This window comes from Citrus clementina, unplaced genomic scaffold, assembly GCF_000493195.1.
Source record: "Citrus clementina cultivar Clemenules unplaced genomic scaffold, Citrus_clementina_v1.0 scaffold_8, whole genome shotgun sequence".
In the NCBI taxonomy this organism is placed as follows: domain Eukaryota; kingdom Viridiplantae; phylum Streptophyta; class Magnoliopsida; order Sapindales; family Rutaceae; genus Citrus; species Citrus x clementina.
In genome coordinates, this window is record NW_006262022.1 from 22,473,606 (window position 1) to 22,498,796 (window position 25,191).

A 25,191-nucleotide genomic window follows, 5' to 3' on the forward strand; every position below is an offset into this window, starting at 1 on the left:
TCGCTGTTACTTACACCAAATGTAACATAAGCTTACCCTAAAATTAGACGTGCGAAGTGGCAAAAGAAATATAAATAAATGAAGGTCTGACCGAAAGTCAATTTGAACGAGCTGGACCTTGTTAGTGGGACCTGTCTACCTTACAGATTCTGTAACATACGCACCCAATGCATGCACCACACCTGTCCTGCGTATGGAGAAAAAGCATGCAATTGTTTTTGTTTGGTAGCTAGCTAACCAATCAGGAGCTGGCTAAGTTGGATCTGTATGTTACAGAATCTGTAACTTAGCCAGCTCCCCTTGTTAGTTATTACAATTGCTTGACCAATTTGTTTGACAAAAATAATGTGGAGCAGAGCACAGATTGTGGTCCACCTAAGCTGCCATATTCACTAGGCTAGGCAAGTAACACATTTATTTTATTTTATAGCATGTTAGCTCGAATACTCTACTGAAAAAAAAAAAAAATAAAATAAAATAAATTGACTGATACGCGCTCCCGTCTGTCGTCTCACGCATGACCCATTGGATTATGATTTCGATTCCCAATATTTAGGCTCTAAGCCATCAATCATTGTCGAATCTTAATCAAATCACTATATACATATTCAAAGAGCGTTGCCGCTACTTATCCCAACAAATTAACTCTCTGTCTCAATCCATTTAATTAAAATACATAATTTGAACTATCTAGTAATAGTGTCTCATCATTTCATACAATAGAATATTTACATTGTTAGTAGTATTAGTAAATTACATATAAAATTAAGATAAAAATTTTACAACTTAATTATCGATGCACGTATGTCCATTGAAATGAAAAATTATGTATATTCACTTATTTGTTAGACTATGGATACGGGTGTATAATACATTAGTGTGAGTGTATAATAAGCATCATTTCTATTAGACTATTCGTAACTACAATAGAGGTCTCATTTTATCAAAGATCAAACACAAATAATCTGTTACTTTTCTAAGATATTTCCATTATTAACAGTTTGATGTGCAAATAAGAGTATATATAAGGGAGCCTTGATTGATTGGATCCCAACTTCAACTTCGCAAGTGAAAATGTGAAATCAATTGAAAGCACTGCCAAAGCGGGACAAAATTGACCTGGCGTTGGGGACAGGACATCGATATTGAAATCAAAACGACAGTGTTTATTCATGTTCCTCACAGATCGTTCACAAAGATATTATTATATAATCGACAATGCATAATCTAAAAACAAAACGACAAGCGTGTGCACACCACTTGCTCAGACCACTGTCCAAAGCAAAACAAAACAAAAAGAGATAATGCAAGAGCAACAGCGCTTTGGTAAAAGCGCATACTAATCCAATCCAGCTTACTTACACACTTTGAAGAACAAACAGAGCCAACATAAGCTTCCAATTCCAATCTGTCCTCTCCTCTTCTTCTCTCTGCTTCTTAAACTTAGATTCTCTCCATAAACAAAGCCCCACGTGCGAACTCAAGCTCTGGAGTGAGTAACTATTAACTAAGCTTCTTAAGTCTTGAACTCTTAACAATGCCACTCCTTTCTTTTTGGTTCTTCTTTAGTTAGTAGCTTTAAAAACTTTGTTGGGTCAGTCAAGATTCTTGCTTCTTGGGTCTTATCTGTTTGTTTGCTTTTGGCTGATTGTAATGATGTTTCTGTTGAAACTCTTTTTTTCTTGAAAAATGTTCTAGTAATGCAAAAGTTAATATAATGAGCCTTTGGTGTTGTAGCTTCAGAGCTTAAAGTTGCAGGCTTTTTTTTTTTTTTTTTCCAAAAGGAAAGCGAATCTCAAAATGGTGATTGTACACATTGCACCCTTTTGTTAGTTTTTTAAGCTGCATTGCTTCTTCTGCTTCTTCTTTCTCTTGCTTGCTTTAGATCTCTATTCTCTAGTTTGATGGGTATGTTACTTTTGGATGTAACTCATTCTCTTTTTTTTAATTCTCTCATGCTGCAACTTTCCGAGAACATGTTTTCTTAGGAAACAAACACACTAATTGCTGGCGTTTTCAAGCTTTACACAGACAAAATAGAAAAGGTTTGAGTGGTTTCCTGAAAACTTGTTGTGTTGTGTTCTTCAAATTTAATTGACCGTCATTATAGTGTCACAGTTTTATTATCCTTATTTCACGGCAACTATGGAGGAGCAAACCTCACTTCCTAAATTACCACAACGCCCTTTCACGGGACTGAATTTACAACAAATAGACACTAAAACAATGTTTTATCCCTTGTCTTTAGTAAGGGTATTTGTGTCGCTTTATCATTGTTGTCCTTGTCCTGTAGGTCCCCTGGACCGCAATAATGGGGTCATGAGCGTGGTAGAATTGTGATAGCATTCAATTGTTAGAGATGATTGCTTTTAATCTCTTGTTGACAATTTGATTTTTACTCACCTGACGATCTCTTTTACTTGTTTATTCATTTGCATTTTTTATTCTTGGGTTGGTATGTGTGATGCGAATGATGAGTGTGTATCTTGTGCCTTTATCGCTTCATGCATATTATGATAAGCGGTAGTTGTCCTCCATATGCTTATTTAATTTTTTCATGGATGCATTGGATTCTCTTGTCTGAACTTGTGATATTTTCTGATCTCTTACAGGCTTAGTGGGACAGGGAGCATTGAAGTGGTGAAACCAAAAAAAATTAACTCATTTCTTTTGCACTTTGTACCTTGAAGCTTTGTTACATACATTATGCAGACTCCAAAAGCAAGGCAAGTAATTTCTAACGCCTCGTGACTGTTAGTTCACTCTCATCTCTGAAGTTGTCAATTCTTATCTCATCTTGCATATTAGGTAACTTGTTTAATGAATGCTTAATGGGTACAGTGAGTTCTTTGCTGGAAATTCACGGCTGTAGTTTGTATGTACTCATTTTAGTTTGTATGTTCTTATTTTCTTGCCGCTGGGGCCTCTCCTAGATTTTTCTTTCACTCTCCTTTCCGTTTACTTAGATCTTGTGTTTGACTAACTGGTGAATTTATGCAAGTTTCACTCACTATCAAGTTGCTATTAGAGGCAATACTTGGCTATCAGTTGTGAGCTGTGACTGTTTTCTGTCATTATCAAAAAAAAAAAAGAAAAAAGATTGAGTCATATTGCCTTATCTCTTGCCTTAACTCCAGCCAATGACGGGTCCCATTGGTGAGACTTGTTGGTGGATTTACTATGACAGAGATAATTAATTTGTTTTTGTTCAGCCAGGCTAATTTGTTGTATTCTTTTTGTTATGCCTACTCAGAATTTTTCCTTTGTGATTTTGAGAAAAGCTGGAACTTCAATAGTGATTGACTAAATTCTTCTACAACCTAAGCTGGTTTTTTCTCAGAAAGGAAAATAATACATATATATATACATATTTAGGTTTTCCTAATTTTTGGTTGATTTAGACTCAGATACATCACTTATAGACAACTATCACTTATAGACAACTGTTATCAATTGGAAGTTGTATGGTAGAAAATTGATTTTCTTGGAATTGGAGGAGCATAGTTTGAATCTTGTTATTTAAGATGACTGCATTTATGTGATTTTTTTCTTCTTCCAGAAATTTGCAAATCTGTGAACCAATTCATGGTAAGGGATAGGGTTTTGTTAGATTTAGCTGATTCTATCAGTCATAAATAGACCATTCTTAAATCATTCATCCATCCGCAGATGGTGTTACTAATTCATAATACATGCAAAGTATCCGTGCTAATTCTGTTAATTTCAGATGTTATCAACACTTTGAACCTACTCTTGCTGAATGTGCTATTCGTTCATTTGTCCTTTTGATTTCTAGCAATGTGGAGTTCCCTATTTCTTAGTTTGTTACCTAGAACGGATTAAGTAGTTAGTCTTCCTTATTTTGGTCGGCTGATTCATAGAGCAGCTGTTATTTCTTTTTCAAATTAACACATTATTCTCAGTTTCTCATGAGAAAAAAGTGTCTTGTTATTGCTGGTCAACATAGAGTTTAATGCAAAGTAAATGATAGACTAGAAGTGCTTTTTCTTTTCCTAAAACCAAGAAATGTGGTTCTTTTTTGTCTAGAAGCATGTAACTATTGACAATTTTTATTTTTTATTTTTTTATGTATGTACCTGATTTTCCTCTTACTGATTTTGATAATAGAAGTGGATCCTCAGAGGCACCCCTAAAAGTCTCCCCTCGAGCAGTTCGACAACTCAATACAACTGCATTAGAGTCCAAGTCAGCATCGTCATCAAATCAAACTTGTAGAACACCAAAAGATAAAAGCCCTAAGGTCATTGATCGCAGATCACCCAGAAGCCCAGTGTCTGAGGTACTTGATACAGTGGAGCTAACTGATTGTGTTTACATTTACATTATCTGAACATGTTCTAGAATTTTAGAATTGTGTTTTAGATGTTTCATTTAAACTTTAACCAGATGCATTTATTAAAATCTGATGAATGTTAATGCATATGATGAGGCTGATGAACATTAATACACATGATGAGAACTGTCAAAGTTGCCTTCTTGTTGACAAATTCTTAGGCTTTTTGAATCTAGTTGCCTTTTGAAAATGGCTTTACTGAATTTATTGTTTCATTAATTTTCTTGCTTGATCCTAGAAAGAAAGCAAGACTGCAAAAGATCTAGTCTGGTCCTTTCCATGACACCTTGTAGTCTAATTTTTATGGCCTATTGAGATTTATATCATCTGTAGCATTGAGTTGATTATGAACCCTATGGGGCCTTTCTAGGGTTAGGTGACATATTTACTCAAGTCAGTTGAGAGAGGTTGGGAAAGAGAAAGTATTCAATTCTTTTCCCCTATATAACATATGGCTACTTTTAAATGATCTGATTAATGTTTGGTTTTCATTATCTCATGAAACATAATTTCTACAAAGATTATAGTTTTAGAATGCAAGCATAATTCCTACATTTTGGTTCTTTTTGTATTAATATCATTATCATAGTTTTAGAATACAAATACTTTTTACTGTGTTGCTGGCTGTATGTATCACTTATTAAAGTGGGAAGTGGGAACCCTTTGATGATTTTTTGACCGTATTGTCTTTTTGTCTTGTTTCAGAGGAAGCGGCCCAGCAGAATATCTGAGTTGGAATCTCAGGTTTCTAGACTTCAGGAGGACTTGAAGAAGGCGAAGAATCAGCTAAGTTCATCTGAATCATGGAAGCAGCAAGCTCAGCAAGATGCGGAGGACTCCAAAAAACAACTACTGGCACTGTCCTCAAAGCTGCAAGAATCCCAGAAGCAGCTTCAGGAACTCTCTGCTTCTGAGGAAGCTCGCGCTGTTGAGCTTCAAAAGGTCTCCCAAGAAACAGATCGATCATGCCAATCTGAGCTTCAGGCTATCCAGAATCAGCATTCAATTGACTCAGCAGCCTTGGCCTCTGCCTTGAATGAGCTCCAGCAACTTAAGGCTCAGTTTGAAATGGTAGCTGAATCTGAGGCTGCACAGACCAAGAATGCAGAATCAGCACATTTGGAGCTCCAAAGCTTGAAAGGAAACCTGATAGAAACTATTTCTCTCATGGAAAACATGAAAAATCAGCTAAGAGAAAGCAAAGAATCGGAAACTCAGGCCCAAGCATTGGCCAGGGAAACTCTGCTTCAACTTGAAACTGCAAAACTATCTGTAGAGGCACTCAGAGCAGAAGGCATGAAAGCCATTGAAGCTTACAGCTCCATTGCTTCAGAGTTAGAACGGTCGAGGACGCGCATAAACTTGTTAGAAGGGCTTGTTAGTAAACTTGAAGCTGACACCAGTAATGCCAATAGAAATCTTTCACAAAATCGTTCTGGTGATTATGACCTTGGGCAAAAAATTAAAGAAAATCAAGACACCATGGAGTCAAAACATCTTGAAGAGGAGCTTTCTTCTTTGAAGTCAGAAGTAGGACGGCTGAGATCTGCTTTAGAAATTGCTGAGACTAAACTGAATGAAGGACAAATCCAGAGCACAGTGAAGATAAAAAGTGCTTTTGAACAGTTGGAGCAGATAAAGCATCAGTCAGGCCTAAGGGAGGTTGAACTGGAAGCAGAACTACAGAAGGCAAAATCTGACATTGAGGAGTTGAAGGCCAACCTGATGGATAAAGAAACTGAACTGCAGGGTATTTCAGAAGAGAATGAGGGGCTACACATGCAACTCGACAAAAATCTAATGTGCCAGAGGGAATCTCAACTGAACAATGATCTGCGGAAACTTGCACAAGCTGTTGAAGATTTGAAGGCAAATTTAATGGATAAGGAGACAGAACTGCAAAATATATCTGAGGAGAATGAGATGCTGAAGCTGGAAATCAGCAAAAGGGAATTGGACACTCCTAATATGAACAGTAATTTGGCTGCAGAAGTAGAGGCAGCTAGGTCTGCTGAGAAAGAGGCACTGATGAAGCTCGGGCTTCTAATGGAGGAGGCTGATAAGAGTAACAGGAGAGCCGCAAGAATGGCTGAGCAGCTTGAGGCAGCACAGTCGGCAAACTGTGAAGCCGAGGCAGAGTTGAGAAGGCTAAAAGTGCAGTCCGACCAGTGGAGAAAGGCTGCTGAGGCGGCTGCCTCTATGCTTTCAACTGGAAACAATGGGAAATGTATGGAGAGAAGTGGATCAATTGACAGCAACTATAATCCTATTACCGGAAAGATACCTTTACCTTATTCGGATGACATAGATGATGATTTGCTGAAGAAGAAGAATGGAAACGTATTAAAGAAGATTGGTGTGTTGTGGAAGAAACCACAGAAATAGAATCAATGTGAGTCGGTCAAATATGTTTACGAAAATTTCTTTATATCTTCCTTTCCTAATCCTAACTGTATATTTCACTTTGTTCTTGATTCATTGACAGATGCTCCCAGCTTCTTTTGATAGGGACAGCCAATTCATTTTGTTACGAAGTGAAAATGGGCACTTGATGGCAGTATTTAATAGCTTGTTCTCGATATTTATCTTGTAGTAGTGCAAAGTATACATGTCACATTAATGGTTTGCTAATATTGGATTTCACTTGTTTGGAATTACAACATATATGTATGTTGTTAGGAATGATAGTATCAAACATTAATGCTGAGACGTGATTCTGGATTTTGAACCATCTGCTGATGGTTTCCTTTGATCTCCTGTCAGTGTTATGTGGCTGTAAAAGGAAAAGTTTGCTTCTCCACAGTAGTCAACTTGTTTGTGCCTTGTACAGCTCTTTGCTATTTAGTAATCTTTCCCGTGTAAATTTCCCACCCGGCATCGTCTTTGACTTGAGTAAATTTGAAGCTTTCTAAATGCCTGTCGGTTTCTTAACTTGATTTAGCCATGGAAGCATTGCATATAACTTTTCAGTTATTTCTCTGCAAAAGTGATGCAATAATCTAAAGCTTCTATGAATCTATCGACACCCTGCTTCTAATGTAGCCCCTCTTGTAACCCAAGTCAAGTGTCATTAGTGTGAGGACTGAAGCAAAATAAATTAGTTACGATTCTATTACTCGTACAATTCATGACATAATTGTCAAATTTTACCCTTAAGATGATTAATATCTTTTTTAAGCCATCATCCTCTCAAGGTTAATTTTTGTGCCGTTGGCACTCTTACCATTTTCATGTTTCCATTGGTTGCATCCTTTAGAGTTTAGAGTTTGGCCAAACGTGTGTTTCACAAAATTTTTTACAATATGAATTGATGCGAAACAAATCTGCTGTAATATTAAGAAAAACTTTCTCAATAAATGTTTCATGTAATATTAAAATAATATATAAAATTATACAAAAATGATCAATATCATAAAATTTTATCCTAAATAATGTGATATGTGATATATCAATTGATTAAGTGGTTGATAATTTTTTATAAATTGTAAGTTATTTAAATATATTATCTCACTAATTAGTGAATTAATATCACATTTTTGGAGTTGTAATTTTGCAATAAAAATCTTGGGTTTGTGTAACCCTAAACCTAATCGCAGCTGTGAAGAAGATTTTGTTTTTGTTTCATTTTTAAAAGGGCTTCTTATTAGGCCTAAGAGCCGAGCTCCTAGTATGGACCAACCAAGGCCCAACAAAAACAAAAGAGTACCAATTTTGTAAAAACAGTCAATTGGAAGGGCCTATCTGCAAGCAGCACCAAAACAACCAGTGAGCATTTATAATCCAAAATTAGGGTTTTGGCTGTTTACTTGCGGCGTCCTCTTGCAACTCTCAAGCTCCAAAGTCGTTCGTTACAGTCAAAAATCCTCTTCGTACCGCCAACATGGGGTAACGTTACTCATTTCCTGTGATAGTGTTTGTTTCTCTAGAAAGCTCAAAACTTTTTGAGAAAATTTTGTTTGTACTCGTGTGTTTTTTTTATTATAGAGATAGCTATTGTTAATGACTAAATTTGACTGTTATTTTAAAAAAAAAATTAAGTAGTGAAAGTTTTTCATAAATTGAGAGTGCGTTTGCTAGCGGTATAAATTAATTTGATTTGCAGAATATGGATTGGCCGGTGATGTGAGAATTTATATTTGCTACTCTTGATGGGTTTACTTTAAATCCATCTGATGATTCTTATCCACCAAGACCTCTGAGGTCTCTTCATAATTTCTTTTTTAAGTTTCATCTTCTTTCAAATTGTGCATGCATGTGTCTGTCTTAAGATTTTTTTTTGTGAAGTATTATCTGTTCCACGTCTGAAGTTTCCGTGCTGTTTTGGAATATGATCCTCCAATCTGATTGGAATTCTGATATCATCTTGGTGACTTTATTTCCAAGTTTATGGGAAACCTTAATTTTGGTTTGCTAGCTTTTTGTTTGTTATTATAAACATACATGAGTTAAAGACATTGCTTTTGTGTTGTCCTATCTATTGTCGCTAATATACGAAATCTTGTTGGAGATATGCTACTTTTACAGTTTTTTCCCAAGCTGATTACTGAAGTTTTTGGATATGTGCTGATTAGCATTAGGCATATGTTCATACGTTCTGACAGATTTATAATCTGCGATAAATTGTTTACAGGAAGACACGTGGAATGGGAGCTGGTCGCAAGCTGAAGAGCCACCGCAGAAGACAAAGGTGGGCTGATAAGTCATACAAGAAATCCCACCTTGGCAATGAATGGAAGAAGCCATTTGCTGGCTCTTCCCATGCAAAAGGCATTGTTCTTGAGAAAATGTAGGTTGATATTTATTTTTGTTGTTTTATGTATTATCCATTATTTTTAATTTTTTTTATTGGAAGTTGCTGCATAAGTACTGACATGTTCAACATTGTTGACTTGTAAAGCGGTATCGAGGCAAAGCAGCCCAACTCTGCTATCAGAAAATGTGCTCGAGTTCAGCTGATCAAGAATGGAAAGAAGATTGCAGCTTTCGTACCAAACGATGGTTGTTTGAACTACATTGAAGAAAATGTGAGCACTGCTGTTTTTTTTTTATAGTTTTTTTTTTAATATAAATTTATGCTTACGGACTGTCTTGCCTCGGGCTGCAGGACGAGGTACTTATTGCAGGATTTGGTCGAAAGGGGCATGCTGTGGGAGATATTCCTGGTGTTAGATTTAAGGTTGTCAAGGTTTCAGGCGTGTCTCTTCTGGCCCTCTTCAAGGAGAAGAAGGAGAAACCAAGATCCTAAACTCCTGATTCAAGATACTTCATCATGTTTTCTTTTTTTAGCACTTTATTTTCATTAATCCCTGTTGATTACTTTTTTCCTTTATCATGTATTGCTGTTGAGAGAACTTTTTGGTTTTTTTCCCTCTGTTGAGACTATTAGTAAATTAGTATCTGTCTCTTCTACTTGAGTGGTTTGTTGACTGCCGTTGTTCTGTTAGAAAAATACCATTACTGTATAAGATCTATCTCCTTATGAAAGACCTATTACTAGAAAATTCATGGGTAAGAGCCGAAGAGTAGTAATTATACAAGTTACCAATAGAATTGATTAAATGAAGGTGGAATCTGGCATATCTTAACCAAGCATTTTGCATGGGCTTACGGTGCCCTTGTATGGTTTGGGAGGCTTACTTGTCTTATAGTTTAGATGCTTTCTTTATTTTTGGTTTCATTGCTTGTTGCTTTCTGGTTCAATAATACCGCTTATTCTAGTGAGTTTTATGGTCCCACCAGGGCAGAAGCTTCTCATGCGAAAGGCATTTACTTTTCTGGCTAGATTCTTTATTTGGTATTTCTTCTGTTTGATGAGTCTTGTGAGATGCAGCTTGTGCTCTGTTACATCTTATTCATCACTATGATTGATTTGTTCAAGATTTAAGAATTTAAGCCATATAAGTTTTAAGAATGCAAAATAGTGTATCAGCAATCAAGTAGAGGTGTTTCCAGCAAGTGTTTTATTAATCAAATAAGGTTTGCTTAAACAAACTTAACAACAAGGGCATTTTGTAAATTCATTCAAAGTTGTGAGAAGTAACTCATGCAGGTTTGGTATTATTATTGCAAAGGCTCAGATCTCATGGAAAATTAACCAGTAAATTTGTATCTTCCTTGCCTCAAAAGCGAAGTTCTGATTTATGACTTGAAAGTGCATTGTTGATCTTCATTCAAACTGTTCTTTTGAATCGGGCCCAAACCCTGGGTGGGGTGCATACAAATTATGATGCTGCCTGATCGTCCACAGGAAATCAAAATAACCTCAAAATCCTTGTCTGCCTAAGAATTTTGATAACATGGGCGACATCGGGCGCGGCAGCTCATGATTGGTAAATCTGTGCTGTGGGTCTAACAATATGGCTCGTATCGTTGGCAACGACGCGCGTTGGGTCACCCCTCATCTGCCCAAAGTCAAGGAGAAGTTTGAAGGAAAGTTCATTTCATCTTTTTTTTTAATATTAATTTTGTGATTTTCGACATTTGAGTGGGACAGAACTGTCATTTACGTCGAAGGCTCTTCTTTTCGTCAGTAGCTGGCAGGTGGCGGCAGCTAATTGCCCGGTGCCAGAGTCACACTCACACTAACAGTCACAGTCACAGTCACACACTAAAGAAACTGAGACAATGAAGTGTTCAAATTGGTTTACTACCCGAATATTCTTCTTCCTCATCAAATTCAAATGTCATTGACCGTAAACCCAAATATAATCCACCGCCGTTCCACATTTCCCCTGACCCATTGGAATTCTTACTAATTTATGTTTCCACGCAATACGCAAGTGTAAATTACCAATTTAGCATGTGATTGGCGATGTCATGCTATAGTGTTTTTTAACAAGCGTAAAAAACACACTAGTTTAAAAAATAACAATGATAATTAAGTTGTTTAAGGCATCGTTTGGAATTGATGCTAAAACGAGACAAGCAGTTTATTTATTTATTTTTTTAACAAAAACAAAGTGGAGTATATTTTTTAATCTATTTGTTTCATAATTATTTTTAAAAAAGCAACTTACAAGATAATCAATCAAATAACTAAACACACTTTTAGAGTTTCTAGTTTCACCTTATTATTTTAACCATAGCTCTAATATATCATTACAACAATTAGTTAACCAAGTTTTACCATTATTAACTTTTTTATCTGGTAAACTCATCTATTGGCATTTTACTTTATGCTATTAATATTTTTCATTGACGATTTTTTTTTTTTTTGTAATGCCTTGCACCGATCCCCTAATTAAACACATCCCTTGAACATAAACCCATGACTTCTTACTTTTATTGAAAGAGATTGAACTAACTTATCTACGTTCAATAAATTAATTCTTTTGGAATTGAGAAAATTATATAAATTAAAAGAGTATCAATTGATCGAATTATAATTTAATATGTTGATCCTACGTCATAATTGATAAAAAAAACTATTATTTAATGAAGTTTCCAATCTATCAAATATTAATTTAACGACATTTTATTATATTATTGTATATTTAACGTTTTTGTATTATAAATTTTTAAGTAATACTCTATTTTTCAAACTCACAATACTCTCAATAATATTCTATTTTAAATAACACAATTTACCGAACACTTTTTATTTTTTTTATATTCGGTTGATTATTTCATACCGAAACTAGCCCTAATTCAAATGGAATTTTACCATGATTTCCTTATCCTTGACCCACCTAATTGTATTACCAATCCGGTTTTAGCTGATTGTTTAATGCTAATGCAAATGGGTGATAGACTGACAGTAAGGATTAATATAATATTCAAATTTTCTTGGCAAATGTTATAATATTCAAACTGTTACTGAGCAATTTTGTCACGCCCAAATCTTAACCAAGATTTGGTCCTTGACTAGAGAGCGAAATCCTTACCGAAATTAGAGCTCATGCCTATCACTGAAATTTCTATTGCTTGGGGAGAATGACTAAGAATCAAAAACCCAACAAATCCGTTATCGTACAATTATTTATTTACAATTAAATAATTTATTATTATATGGTCCTTAGAATCTACCTGAAAATTAGAAGCAATCATGGTGGAACATATTGAAACCACCACTGGAATTCAAAATAAAATCCAAAATCACTGCCCAGTGTTTCAGAGTTCATATTGCACCAACTATGAAACATCACTCTCAAGGTCTAGTACAAAATATGTTATATCCCTTCTGCAACTTCCAATTACTATTTTGTTAGCAAAAACAAATCTGACAATTCCCTATATAGAGCTTATCAACCAATAGCGAAAAACATAATGAAAAGAACAAAAATTACAAATTGAAATGGACACATGACGATTCATGTAACACTTAAATTAGATCTTTTTAACACAAAACGTGATTTGATCTAGTGGGTGATGCTGCTTCTCACATTATGGTGAGCGGCAGCGTTGGGTTTACATTAGAGGGCTATTGAGTAATCCATGCCAAGTTGAATTAAGTTCATTGTTCATGCTAGCATCTGCATTGTTGAGCTGCCATGGGAAGCCCCACAAGACCTTGCTGTTCTCACTTTCTCTGCCGTTGCACAACTCTTGCTTCATTGTTGTTACTGTGACAGCTGTTGTTGTTGCATTTGTAGCGCTCATTTGATGGTCTCCAAATGGCATTAACATTTCTGCACTAGCACCATGATCATGATTGTGATTAACATGATGATGATGATGATGATGATGATCAACTTCACCCATACTGTTTGCATTACCAAACCCATAATACAAATTCTGAAAATTGTTGTGGGTGTCTAGGAATCCACTTCTTAGTGCATCAAGAAATGCTGGGGTTGTTGTAGCTGAAGTGCTGCTGCTAATGCTAGGGTTTCCAAGAATGTCACAGTGGCTACTTACTGGGTTCCCCAAAATAGAAAAATCACGCTGATCGTCAAACCCTAGTTGCCCACCGTTTTGCTTTTGGAGCCTAGCAAATGCAAGACTCAAGTCATTGGTGTCATAACTCAAGGGAGGGAAATTGGTGAGAGGGCTTGTGTTGGAACTCATCAATGGTTGATCTTGGCTTCTCTTTGATGACGAGGATGACGACCGTTTGTTTTTCCTGCACCCTCCACCCACCGGAACATTTCTGAGTGTGCCGCCTTTGGTCCAATACCTCCTGCAAGATTTGCAGAAGTATCTTGGCTGAGAGAGGCTGTAGTTGTTGTAGTAGCAGAATTTTGTGTTGGTGGAGTCACATCTTGGGCATTTGAGAGCTTGTTCTGGTTGAGGCCTTGGCTTCCTTTCTTGTTGTGCTTTTGAGCAAACCAACATGCTTTCCAATGAATGAGTAGCCATTTCCTGAATTGATGACAAGTTGACAACAACACAATTTCAAATTAAAACACTTTAAATTGGCAAATTGTAAAAAAAACTTATCAAAATACTCAAGAAAGATCTTGTAACTTCTAATGTTATATATATATAAATTGATCTCAATTTTCCAAGTTGATAATAGGGAATCGGATTGAATTCAATATTGGAAGACCCTAATTTGAAATCCTCATGATATTGGTTACTTTAAAATTAATCACCAATAAAATGCTATATACTAATGTATAATAGAAAAACCGATTGTATGAAGAGAAAATTATCTTCTCAGATTTAATTTAACAGACAACCGAAATGAGTTATTAAAAAAAAAAAGTGAAATTGAAAGGTCTTCATCAATATTCTCCCCAACCTTATGTATAATCACATGATTAATTTCAAGATTTTTTTCAAAGGAGAGTATACAAATCCCATAAGGGAAAGTAAACAAGAGAAAGGTAGAATAATCAAGACTAATAACAAATATGAATTAGAATATAAACATAACCACATAAACACCAACACCCACTTCCAAAAAAAAAAGAAGGAAAAGAAACAAATTCCCTAGAAAATAAAATTAAAAAAGCTCAAAAATCTTTTCTTTTTCCTCTATATAGACATTAAATAGTAACTAAAAGTAGTCTATTATAACCAAATAAAAAAAATTAACTTTCCAATTAAACCCAAATCCAGAATCACTAGTGCAGTTAAAAAGAACCCATGAAAAGGAAAAGAAGGGAATGAACAAAAGGTAATCAAAGTTAACAAAATACAATGAAGAATTCAAATAAATAATAAAATCTTGTCAAATCCTACCTGATGTTGTCCACTTGAAGCATCCATCCATGCAACAATAATCAAACACTCTTCAGAATAATTGAAACAAAGTTGAATTTTTATAATTTTTTTTCTAAGAGAGTGACAAGCTTAGCTTAGCTGAAGAGAAAGACTCAAGAGGAAGAGAGAGAGAGAGACGGTTTTGAGAGTCATGCAAAGTGAAGCAAATAAGGACTAGGGCTCTTAATATATAAAGCAAAATGGTGGGATTTAAACTAACTTATTTGTTTTTTAAAATTTTTAGACAGAGAGATAAAAAAGGAGAAGAGAGAGTTTTGTAATGATGAGTTTTCGTACGAGATGATCGATGTGATATTTTCTTGCACGCAGGGAAAGCAAGCAAAGCAAAGCAATTGCTATCAGAAAATTCCAGTTCTCTCTCTTTTCTTTTTTTTAAATAAAAATAAAATTTTCTTATGCAACGGATTCATATCATAGGATATGACATACGAGCCAGCTCGCTTCTATTAGCTGAGTGGGCCCTTCCCGCGTGGATGCAACTATACTTTGGGGGTCCCACTTCATGTGGTCCCCACCACTACCACCATCCCCAGTCGCCAATAACTCTGCGATTTATTCACTTGGGCAAATAACATTATGGTTAATTCCACTCCACCTCCATTATTATTGAAACAGCTCAACATTGCCCCATTATTATTGTTACTCATCAATGTGCCCCCAGCAGGCAGCAGTTACTGGACACCTTTGTTTGTCATAGACAATTTTTCTTTTTTTATCAATTTAGCCATTTAGGCACCTTAACATACCTCAGTATCATGCACAAATACAAAGTAAATTATTTTCTTCTATAATGAATGTGTAAAGAGAAATCGATCCCTTTAAGATAAAAAAAATCTTTATACGCGAGTGTCTATTATGATCAGGGGTGCTGTGTTGATGACTTTACATTAATATTGGGGTATTTTGATGATTTTCAACAATAATAAGAGTAGAGTGAAATTAATCCTACATATAAATCCAATAATGCATAAACCCCATGTTTATCGAAACAAAAAAGACACAAAAAAATATAAATAAATAAATAAAAACAGAGATTTGGTCCTTAGGTGTGTACAAGGTGAGAGATTATGTACGGGGGCCCAGTGGAGTGATGATGATGATGAAGATCTGACGGGTTAGATTGATTTGGATCCCAATGCCAATAGTTGCTGTTGCTGAATTGCTGTTTGTTTGTTGAAGGTTCTGATGATGTGGACTTATAATGATGGTGAGTGACAGCAGGGGGACACTAGTGAAAATGATAGAAAGAATTTCGTCTTCATCTTCATCTTGTGGGTTTCAATTACAAAATATTTTATTTAACAACCAGCACCACCATGGAATTTGCTTTCATGCATGGCTTTAATTGCTTTGTGTCATTCTCGCTGTGCCCACTACTGCTCCTTCTGGGGCACAAATTTTTGTGACTAGTCTTGGTCCCCTTCAATTTTGAAATTAACCTACCATTATGTTATGTTTTAGAGGTTATTGTATTACAATCTTTTTCATGTTTCCATTGGTAATTTGAATAGATTTATTTGAGTTTTATATAATTTTGATAAATTAATCAAATTAAAGGAATAGCGAAGCAGCCAATTTTATCATCGATGACATCTACATGGTCACATCATGGATACTTATATGCCAGATTGCGACTGATCCATGCATCTGTCTCCACAAATTGTTCCAGCTTGCATAATAATTATGTTCATGAAATCTTTTAGGGTTTTTCAACACACATGCCATTGACCAACTATGACTTGATACAGACCAAGAAGACTAGAAATTTATTGAAAAAGACTTCAAATATAGTTACGATATTAGTAATGCTGCAGCTGCACTTATAAAGTCAGGATTGAAGTTTAAATCACCATGAACAATGCATATAACTATTTGACATGTAGCAGAATATCACATCATATGTCAATTAGTAGGGATATAAATTTTGTAAGCATATTATTATTGTTATGGAACATATATACTATAAGATAATTAAATCCAAATGTTGAATTAATTTTTTTTAAAAAAAAATTGTCAGTACAGTCGATTATGAAAAGATAATTTAATACATGTTTGTATGTCACATGGGTCCATAGAATTTTTTGTTATCTTCTATTCCATCTTCTTTATAAAACCTTAACTAATCATAAATATAAAACCCCATCTATCCAAAATGATAACATGATGTCTTTTTCTTCGTAAGTTGGAAACCATTAACCTTCATTCTATTTAATTGCTTAAATTCTATCAAGACCCAATTCTTTATAATTAAAACATCAAAAAGAAAGTTTTATAAAATATAATAAAGTCATTAAAGCACATTTCTGTATTTTAGCAGAATGAGAACACATAAAAGAAGCAATCAATCCACATGCGATCCACTCATCAAATTATGATCATCAGGCAATCAAATAAAGATCAGAGGGCTAACATATAGCCAACCTTTTTTATTTTTCTTGAGAAATTAAATATAAATCCCATTTATGGACCAAGATTCTTGGAATGGCGAGAAAATCAATGTGACCACCAACCGGAATTCTAACCTGTCATCTTCTGTCAGAAATGAAAATAATAAACAATCAATGATTGAACCCACTTAGATTTCCTTTGGATTCTAAAAGAATTTGCTTCGGCTCCTCTCCCGTTTCAAGTACACAAAAATTATTGAGCGAATTTACGATATCATATGCTAGTTTTGGATCTATAGTATTTTGAGTTTTGAAACATTACTAATACCAATATTGATCTTAGATAATTTTTTTTTCTATCATTTAATTTTTAATTTTTTGTGATTAAATAGTTAAGAAGTATACATGACACAAATGTCCTAGAGGAGATATACAAGTCATAAGCAATACTCGAGATTTCCTTGATCAACTGATATGAAATCCTTTGGGATGATTTACAATAAAACAGAAGCATATATTGCTATAAAAGAAAAATCAAAGGAGCGACAAACGAAGGTAGAATTAGGAAATTTTGTTAGTGACAAGAATGTGGAAACACAGCACTTTAATTGGTGGTGGTGGGGTCAGAGAGTGTGGATACTAGATAGGGATTAGCGATGGGTCAAGTTAATTTAGTTGACCGGTCAAATGAGAAACCAGTCCAGTCAAATAAAGAAAAACACTGAATAATTAAAAAAGCAAAAGTGAGAAATGATGTAGGAAACTGTGCCCGAGACACAAGGTAGCATCTCTTGTTAAGAAAAGAATCAGCATTCCCATTCTCAAGTCTCAAAGAGAATCTCGATGGCTCAGTTTTGTTTTATTTATTTATTTTCCTTTTCAGAGGATTAGTTTCGTTTGATGATCTATAACAATTTGGCACTGAGCAGACTCAATGCATTGCTAAGAATGGCAAGCTTTATTCACTGAGTTAAGGTTGGTAGGGTAATGGCGTGCCTCTGCATGCTCCTAGTAAAGGCTTCTATTAGAAAAAAGAAAATGTTGAATGGAATTGTCGTGTCATCAGTCATGATAGATATTTTATAAGAACTTAACCATCAATTTTTTGCCTAACAAAGTTTTCATTTATCGAGTCCCGAGCTTTATGTCATTTCCTTAGTGACGATAGCAATTTTATAACTAAGTTAGGATATGATCCGAGGATCCTAATGGAATTGTCGTGTCGTAATTTTAATTAGTTTAATATATATATATATATATATATATATATATACTGATCACTATTATATGTCGGATTTAGTTTAGTAAATCACAATCTCTTTTATAGTCACAAGTTACAATTAATTATTATATTCAACCACGGCTATTGATTAACAAAATCATAATATATTAATTTCAAGTTACAATTAATTATTATATTCAACCACGGTTATTGATTAACAAAATCATAATATCTTAATTTCAAAGTCACCTTACCTCGATTCCAAACTCAAATACTTTTAGGATAACTAGGCGATATCCTAAAACATGCAACATTATCTCATGATCACTAGTGGGTAATGACATGTTATGTTTGGGTAGTGATACGTGCGGAAAAAGACACTGATCACTAAAAGATAATATATATATATATATATTGCTATAAGTGATAAAACATATTTTTGTCTTTAGAGTTCTTGTGCTATTTTTTATAGAAACATATCACTATTCTAATGTTTTCTCATTCAGATAAAAGGATAAAACTAAGTTTTATATACTATTTTCAAATTAATTGAAATATTATGTATCCATCCTAGGTGTGAATATGATAATAAAAAATAAAAACAAGGGAAGGGAAGATAAAATAAGTACCTAAAAGAAAAATGAAGAAAGAACAAAATATGAACCCAACAGGTGAAAGGGGAAGACGTAGGCGCGTAGCTTGACGAGGAAATAGAGAGCTGATGGCGAGGACTCGCTGGGGAGGGTGGGGGCCGGGCCATGCAGAGACAAGCGAGCAAGAAGGGACAGAGCTAAGTGATTGGTCGGTGGGAGGCGGGACCCGCAGGTAGATGCCAGATTGTCTGACCGAACACGTGGCTTGTAAAATGCGGCTAAGAGACGAATATTTCAGTTTACGAGGAAAGATGGAACATTAACACACAACAGCAAATTTAGACGAGATTTGGATTATTAACATTTAACGACACTGTCAAAATCTCCCACAACCAGGTGGGCTCCAGCTTCTGTAGTCGGCTGATTGTGGGCCCCGTACTCCCCATTCTCCTCCTTCGTGAAGCAAAGTATCATCCCCAGTTTCACATTTCATTTTATTTATTTATTTGCAAAATTAAGGAATGTTGCCGTACGAGCGTTCTCACTGAGTTACAACGATCTCTCTTAAGTTTCTTTTTTTTCCTTTTTACAATTAATATTACATTAGATATTTACATCTGTTAACAAATTATTGAGATTACAATTTGAGAAATGTCTGCTCTACCTATAACTACAAATTAATTTCACTCAATCATATTTTATTAAGAGTGAATTTGAATTCATAAAAATTTGAATTGATGCTCTCATATTTATGAGAGCAAGGGTCCACCACCTGGGCTTTGTCCGAATGGCGTCGCTCTTAAGTCTTAATCTTTCATCCATTAAGTCTTAATCTTTCATCCATTAGCTTATATTTATTATTATTATTATTAGTTTACAAATAACCCTTATAAAAGGTATAGAAAAATAACAAAATAAGCTTATATGGTTACAAGTTGTCACTTGGATTCAAGCCGATTTAAGTGATTTCAATATTTTGATGAGTTTGATGAACTTATCTTGTTCTGAAATTCATATAATGAATTCAAAGCCTGCATTTTTAAATGCTCGCACTCATAAAAGAAAAGGAACTTGGATTTGAACCCATGAAATAGGTGAGTAGAATCTAATTTTTAAAATTAAAATAAAAAAGTAATGAGGACCTATTAATTTTAGATTTCAAATTATTTTTTTGCTTCCTAAAGTCGTATCATCCTATTCAATGTTGGATTTAATGAAGGTAATTTAAAGGATTTATTAATAAAATAAAGATTAGATGTTGAAAATATTGTCCCATTTTGTGTCAAAAAGTCTTGTTAGCTTGTGTCAAACTCTAATAAATAAAAAATGAATTTCGGCGAAAATAGGAATTGAATTAAGTCAATATTCTAATATTCAGAAATACAAGTGGGATCGAGTAAATTCCTTGTGTCTCAACATTTATTACCAAAAATCATAAATCCATTGTCAAAATAATAACTTAAAAACACGTGATTGATGGTAGTTCGTTATCCGGAGTGGTTATACATGGATAACGATAAAACATAAAAAGAGTGTAAATTAATTAATTATTAACTACTGAAAAAAGAAATGGCCAAGTGGGTAATCGGCACGTGGGAGAAATTATGGGGTGTGGTTATCACGCGAGGCACGAGAGGGAGTATGGGGTGGGGGAGGGCCAAAGACGTCATGGTCCTTGGCTATTGTGGGGTTTGGTAATGGATTGGTTTTGTCCAGGCCCCGGAATTAGGACAAGGAACACGAAACGGTGAAGTGGTCGTATTATAAACTAATAAGTAATAATCATGAATCGGCCGTTATTCAAAAATGCTAGATTCCAATTTTGCGTTCGGTAACGTATTTGAAGGGGGGACTTTCAACGTGAATGACCGCAGGTATCCACATTGAGAGAGATATAGACGCAACGATTTTCTCTCTCTCTCTCTCTCTCTCGTCTCACCACTATATTATTATAATAATATTATTATTGTTATTTCATTTGAATGCCCTAAACTAATTCTCTTAATAAACTTAAGTTTTAATGTTTACATTCTTTGAGTGAGACAATGTTTTAGCTCTAGTGGTAAAGCGGTTTTTGAAGGACTCAAGTCTTATGTTTGAGGTTGACTAGTATGCGTGCGTTAAATAAATAAATAAAACTCTTTAAAGTTAAATTTTTAAAGGTTTTGTCAATTGATTTTTAAATAATTTTATTATACTAATTATGTGAGTTAACCATGTCCATTACCAAGCGTAAGAATGTTCTTATTATAAATATGTGAGTGTGTGTGTGTGCGCGCGCGCACGTGTGTGTGTGTGTAGAGAGAAAGAGAGAGAGAGAGAGAGAGTTGATTGATGATATTTAGTCAAAAAACAACTAAAAATCATAAATTTTAATGTAGTTTTATTTGTTTTCATAGTGCATGAGAATTTGTGGCTTTTTATTGTTTCTAGCTTGTGATTAATAACGTTTACGATCTATATTCATATCAATTATCTACATTTAATTACAGTGTGCAAATCCAATTCAATTAAATTTAGATTGATTGATTGGATTAATTTTTTTTAACCCAATTAATGATTGGGTTGAATTCATTAACATGAACCTAACCAAACCCAATCTTAACCCAAGAACAATAAGAGTCATAGTAAAATTAATATTATCTGTCAACCTAACACTTTTTATTCTTTTATAAAAGAGACTTTTTTTTTTCAATTTCTCTTTAGTAAACCTGATATTGATTGAATTCCTTAGATTCAAAATTTATAAATCAAACCCAAAATTTCACTAAAAGTAAGTTGATAGATTTTCAAATATCACATTATATAATTTTTTTGTACAATCTTTATTTTTGTTGCCCTATTTATTAATAGATGTTTGGCACAAATATATAATGGACAACATTTAATGTCATGAAAGAGAATTAATATGTTTTTTTCATTGAAATTACTTTTAATTATCAAATAGTTATTTTTCAATCGTTGTCTATGTTTAAATTTTGAATTTTTTATTTCAATCAACCCAACCCATCTTAACTCGATGATCTAAGGGTTAGGCTGAGATGATTTTTCCCTCAACCCAATCAATACTAGGTTGGATTGAATTTTTATAAACCTGGTCGAACCTAATCTATACCTGTCAGTAGTGGACCTAGGCACTTAAATGAGGGGGGTTTAGTTTAAAAATTTTTATTTAATTTGGGACGCTTTTTTTTTTTTAATGTTCACTTGAATGCATTTTAAGTCTCATAAACTCAATTTCCATTACTTTATTTTAAATTCTAAATAATAAAAAAATTATTTATTTTAAAAGCATGAAAGTATCATTTTTCTAAGTAGTTTACACAAAATATTCAAAAAAATAAAATAACGTGGCTATTAAGATTTGAACCAAGTCTTTAAAACCATCAAATAACACTCTTACCATTGAATCAAGTCTTGGAAACCATCAAATTTTTCTTTTTGTTATATAAAAAATGTATTCAAATTCTTTTTATTTAACTCTTTTAGAAGGGACTTAAGGTACATTTAAAAGAAAAATTAATGGCTCAGAAAGGATTGAAGCCCCTCTTAATCCTTAGTTGGGTCCGCCCATGATACTCGCCTCTACATGCAATACATAAGAATTTACTCAATTTGAATAATTTGCTGATTTTTTTTTTTTTTTTTGAGGGGGAGGGAACAAAAAGGATTATACCTAGTCTTAACTATTTTGTACGCTTTTGGCAATAAATAAATTTTTGTTACACCTATCTTCATAATGGAACTATGATGAATATTCTATGCAGCAATCTTCAATCACAGTTGTTCTAGATCTTCATCTAGAAAAAAATATAAAATGATAGCCTAGCTCATTTGCAACTTTATGGCACATGGATCAAATCGTATCACCGCCATTTTGAATCAGAATTTCAAATTTGAAAATGGGCAACCAAGAATTTTGCTTGGGGCTTAACTTATAATATTAACGGGCGCGTGTGTGTATTTATCACACCATATATCAACAATTTCTAAGACATAGATTATTGTCATATATAGGTTAAATGTGAAGTCCAATCATTACAATTAAAATTTTAAAACCTTTTTTTTTAATATAAAAAGTAAAAACAAAGATTCTTTGCTTCACCTGGTCTCAGCTACACGAGAATTCCAGTGACAAAAAAGTAGCAAACAGTGACATTGCACATGGAGCCACGTCAATTACATGTTCCACAATAAGTGATTAAAATCAGGTCCACGAGAGAGAATAGTATTCTTCGTGATTAAGACTTTGCCCCAATCTACTAGATTTTGGATAATATTTAGAGAACTGTTGTTTTACAGATCGTGCATGGAGTCAGTACACTTGGCTTTAATTCTATCGCTGAATTACACCCTCCATGAACGACTGAATGTCACAAGCATAAAGCTAAATATTGGCCTAGGAACAAGTTTAACTTGTGATGTGCTTGGGTGTACTTTTAATAATATTAAAACTATTTTTAAATAGAATCCACTCAGTAGCTTGATTGAAAATCATTTCCTCAACTTCTCCCATGGTGGGAATTTATTTACTACGAAATATTTGAAATTAGATATGACCCATTTAAGCTTTACATATCTTAATTGTGTGCATCGACTATTATAAAATTTTTTAACGATGTTCTAATTGTAAATATCAATAACCATGTATTGTAAAATCCTTGAAGGTAGTTTTTATAATGATTTTATAGTTCGAGAAGCATTTGATCCATTTGGAAAAAAAAAATTAATGTTATTCGAGAATAGCATTTTTACTTTTAATTATGTATACTATTAAGACTAGTCTTTGTTAATTGCTATTATTAGTACCTATTCCTCCAATTCCATGTCAATCACATCTTTAATTTCTTAAGCTTTTTTTTTATATATAAAAAAAATCACTCTAAAATATCCGTACCGTCTTTGTAATTCAACATCATCCAAATTCGATCCTTTTAACTCAAGCAACAAACTTCAACATCGTCCTCGCCTAGGGACATGACACGATTCGTAGACAAGTTTGGCACCGTTTTAGACCGTCTATTTTTGTGCTACTTTTTCGGCGTCAATGTCTAGTATTAGCCCTTGAAAATGACCAAAACCAAATCTCCAAAATCATTTTTAAATTATTGCCGCTTACTCTCACGGACTGACATAGTAATTGCTCCTAAACTTGCAGCCTAAGCCCAACAACTTTGGCATACACGATAAGATTTTTGCGAGGTCATTCGTTAATCAATCATTATCATATAGGGCATAGTTAGGTCCAAAGTTGGCTGGATTCGGAGTCCAGGACCACGTAAGGTCCCAGGCTCTCAGCGTTGCTTTGCTTTTGTCTTTTCAGGCTCACGTAGGCTTCAAGGCTCAAGCAAGCTTCGGCCTTTCGGTGTTTCATGAATGTCTAGACTATTCACTTGTTTTCAGGCCCAGCTAACTGCACAACGGATGGGCATGATGATCTTGATAGATTTATGCCTCAATATTTAAAGACAATTTTGATATTTAAAGATCTCATCACTTCAAATGATAAGACATGTTGATCTCATCTCTAATAGGCGTAAATTTATGAAATAAATTTTTGTAGATTTTTATGCTGTAAATTTGATATATTTAGATTCAAACTAATTTTTCGTTATTCTGTCGACCAACCATTAGACTGATTATACAATGCAATTCTTATATTTGTGTAGAATGATAAATTAAAGAAAATAAATAGTTGATAAGATTAACTTTTTTTTTTAATAAATTTTAATTGATACGACTTGATTAACATATTACACAGTTTAGGTAGTTATGGCTACAAAAATATTGATAGGATGAGTTTGGTTTGATAAAAAAAATAATTTTTTTTTTTAACCATTATGAGTTGGGTTTGCAATTACTATTCGAAATCGAAGATGACGAGGAGGTCCATATTTGGATGGTTTCATGTCATCGACTATCCATTTTTACCCCCAATGTTTTTTTTAAATAATTGTTAGGACCCCCCCCCTTTCTTTTTTGGAAATGCTTGAAAGAGTTGATGAAATATCTCATAGAGCTAAAATTGGATACATATACAATGTTGTCGGTGAGATATTTGTTATAGAGGTACTTTGAAGATATTTTATCATGATCTTCATGACAAATCTAATGAAGATTCGAAAGAGGATGAACTTTTAAATTGTTTGAAGAATGACCTAATCTTAATTTGTAATATCTTCTAAGTTTTTCAATTTTTAAAAAAGAATGATATTAAAGAAACAAATTCGCCGTGGGTGGGTAGTGCTTTTTTTTTCTTGTCTCTGGGACAAGTCTAGTTTTGTCTTGTCTTTAGGGCAAGTTTATTCTCACTAAGTGCAACCGTCTTCGACTTTCTTACTTTCGATGGCCAACAGCGAGAAACAGCCAGAGGTTGACATTAGTTCTGGATATGCTAGCATGTCTATTGACGAAGAGGAGGAGAGTGGATTGATCCTAGAAGGAGAAGATATAGATGGAGGAAGTAAC

General features: G+C 34.1%; 3 protein-coding genes and 1 non-coding gene across 7 annotated transcripts; 3 read left to right on the plus strand and 1 right to left on the minus strand.

Annotated features, from left to right (window-relative positions):
• Positions 1–1,260: 1,260 nt before the first annotated feature.
• On the plus strand, positions 1,261–7,433 carry LOC18035439 (interactor of constitutive active ROPs 3). 4 transcript variants are annotated; one of them, XM_006424592.2, is made up of 5 exons: positions 1,261–1,492; positions 2,613–2,726; positions 4,129–4,300; positions 5,060–6,746; positions 6,840–7,433. In XM_006424592.2, the coding sequence occupies exons 2-4, from the start codon at positions 2,707–2,709 to the stop codon at positions 6,737–6,739; spliced, it is 1,872 nt and encodes a 623-aa protein (XP_006424655.1). In that variant the 5' UTR covers positions 1,261–1,492; positions 2,613–2,706; the 3' UTR covers positions 6,740–6,746; positions 6,840–7,433. The 4 variants fall into 4 exon arrangements, with proteins under 4 accessions (XP_006424655.1, XP_024034962.1, XP_024034964.1 ...); XM_024179194.1 differs by lacking the exon at positions 1,261–1,492 and adding an exon at positions 1,761–1,803; XM_024179196.1 differs by lacking the exon at positions 1,261–1,492 and adding an exon at positions 1,870–2,045.
• Positions 7,434–8,129: 696 nt separating this feature from the next.
• Positions 8,130–9,855, plus strand: LOC18033807 (40S ribosomal protein S23). The gene is made up of 4 exons (XM_006424595.2): positions 8,130–8,239; positions 8,985–9,140; positions 9,252–9,378; positions 9,459–9,855. The coding sequence occupies exons 1-4, from the start codon at positions 8,235–8,237 to the stop codon at positions 9,597–9,599; spliced, it is 429 nt and encodes a 142-aa protein (XP_006424658.1). The 5' UTR covers positions 8,130–8,234; the 3' UTR covers positions 9,600–9,855.
• LOC112096611 lies at positions 8,467–8,557 on the plus strand. The gene has a single exon (XR_002904509.1). It is a non-coding gene; the product is annotated as a small nucleolar RNA SNORD24 (small nucleolar RNA).
• A 2,653-nt stretch (positions 9,856–12,508) lies between the features above and the next one.
• LOC18034247 (dof zinc finger protein DOF2.1) lies at positions 12,509–14,884 on the minus strand. The gene is made up of 2 exons (XM_006424597.2): positions 14,480–14,884; positions 12,509–13,654 (listed from the first exon to the last, which is right to left on the minus strand). The coding sequence occupies exons 1-2, from the start codon at positions 14,504–14,506 to the stop codon at positions 12,761–12,763; spliced, it is 921 nt and encodes a 306-aa protein (XP_006424660.1). The 5' UTR covers positions 14,507–14,884; the 3' UTR covers positions 12,509–12,760.
• Between the last annotated feature and the right edge of the window lie 10,307 nt (positions 14,885–25,191).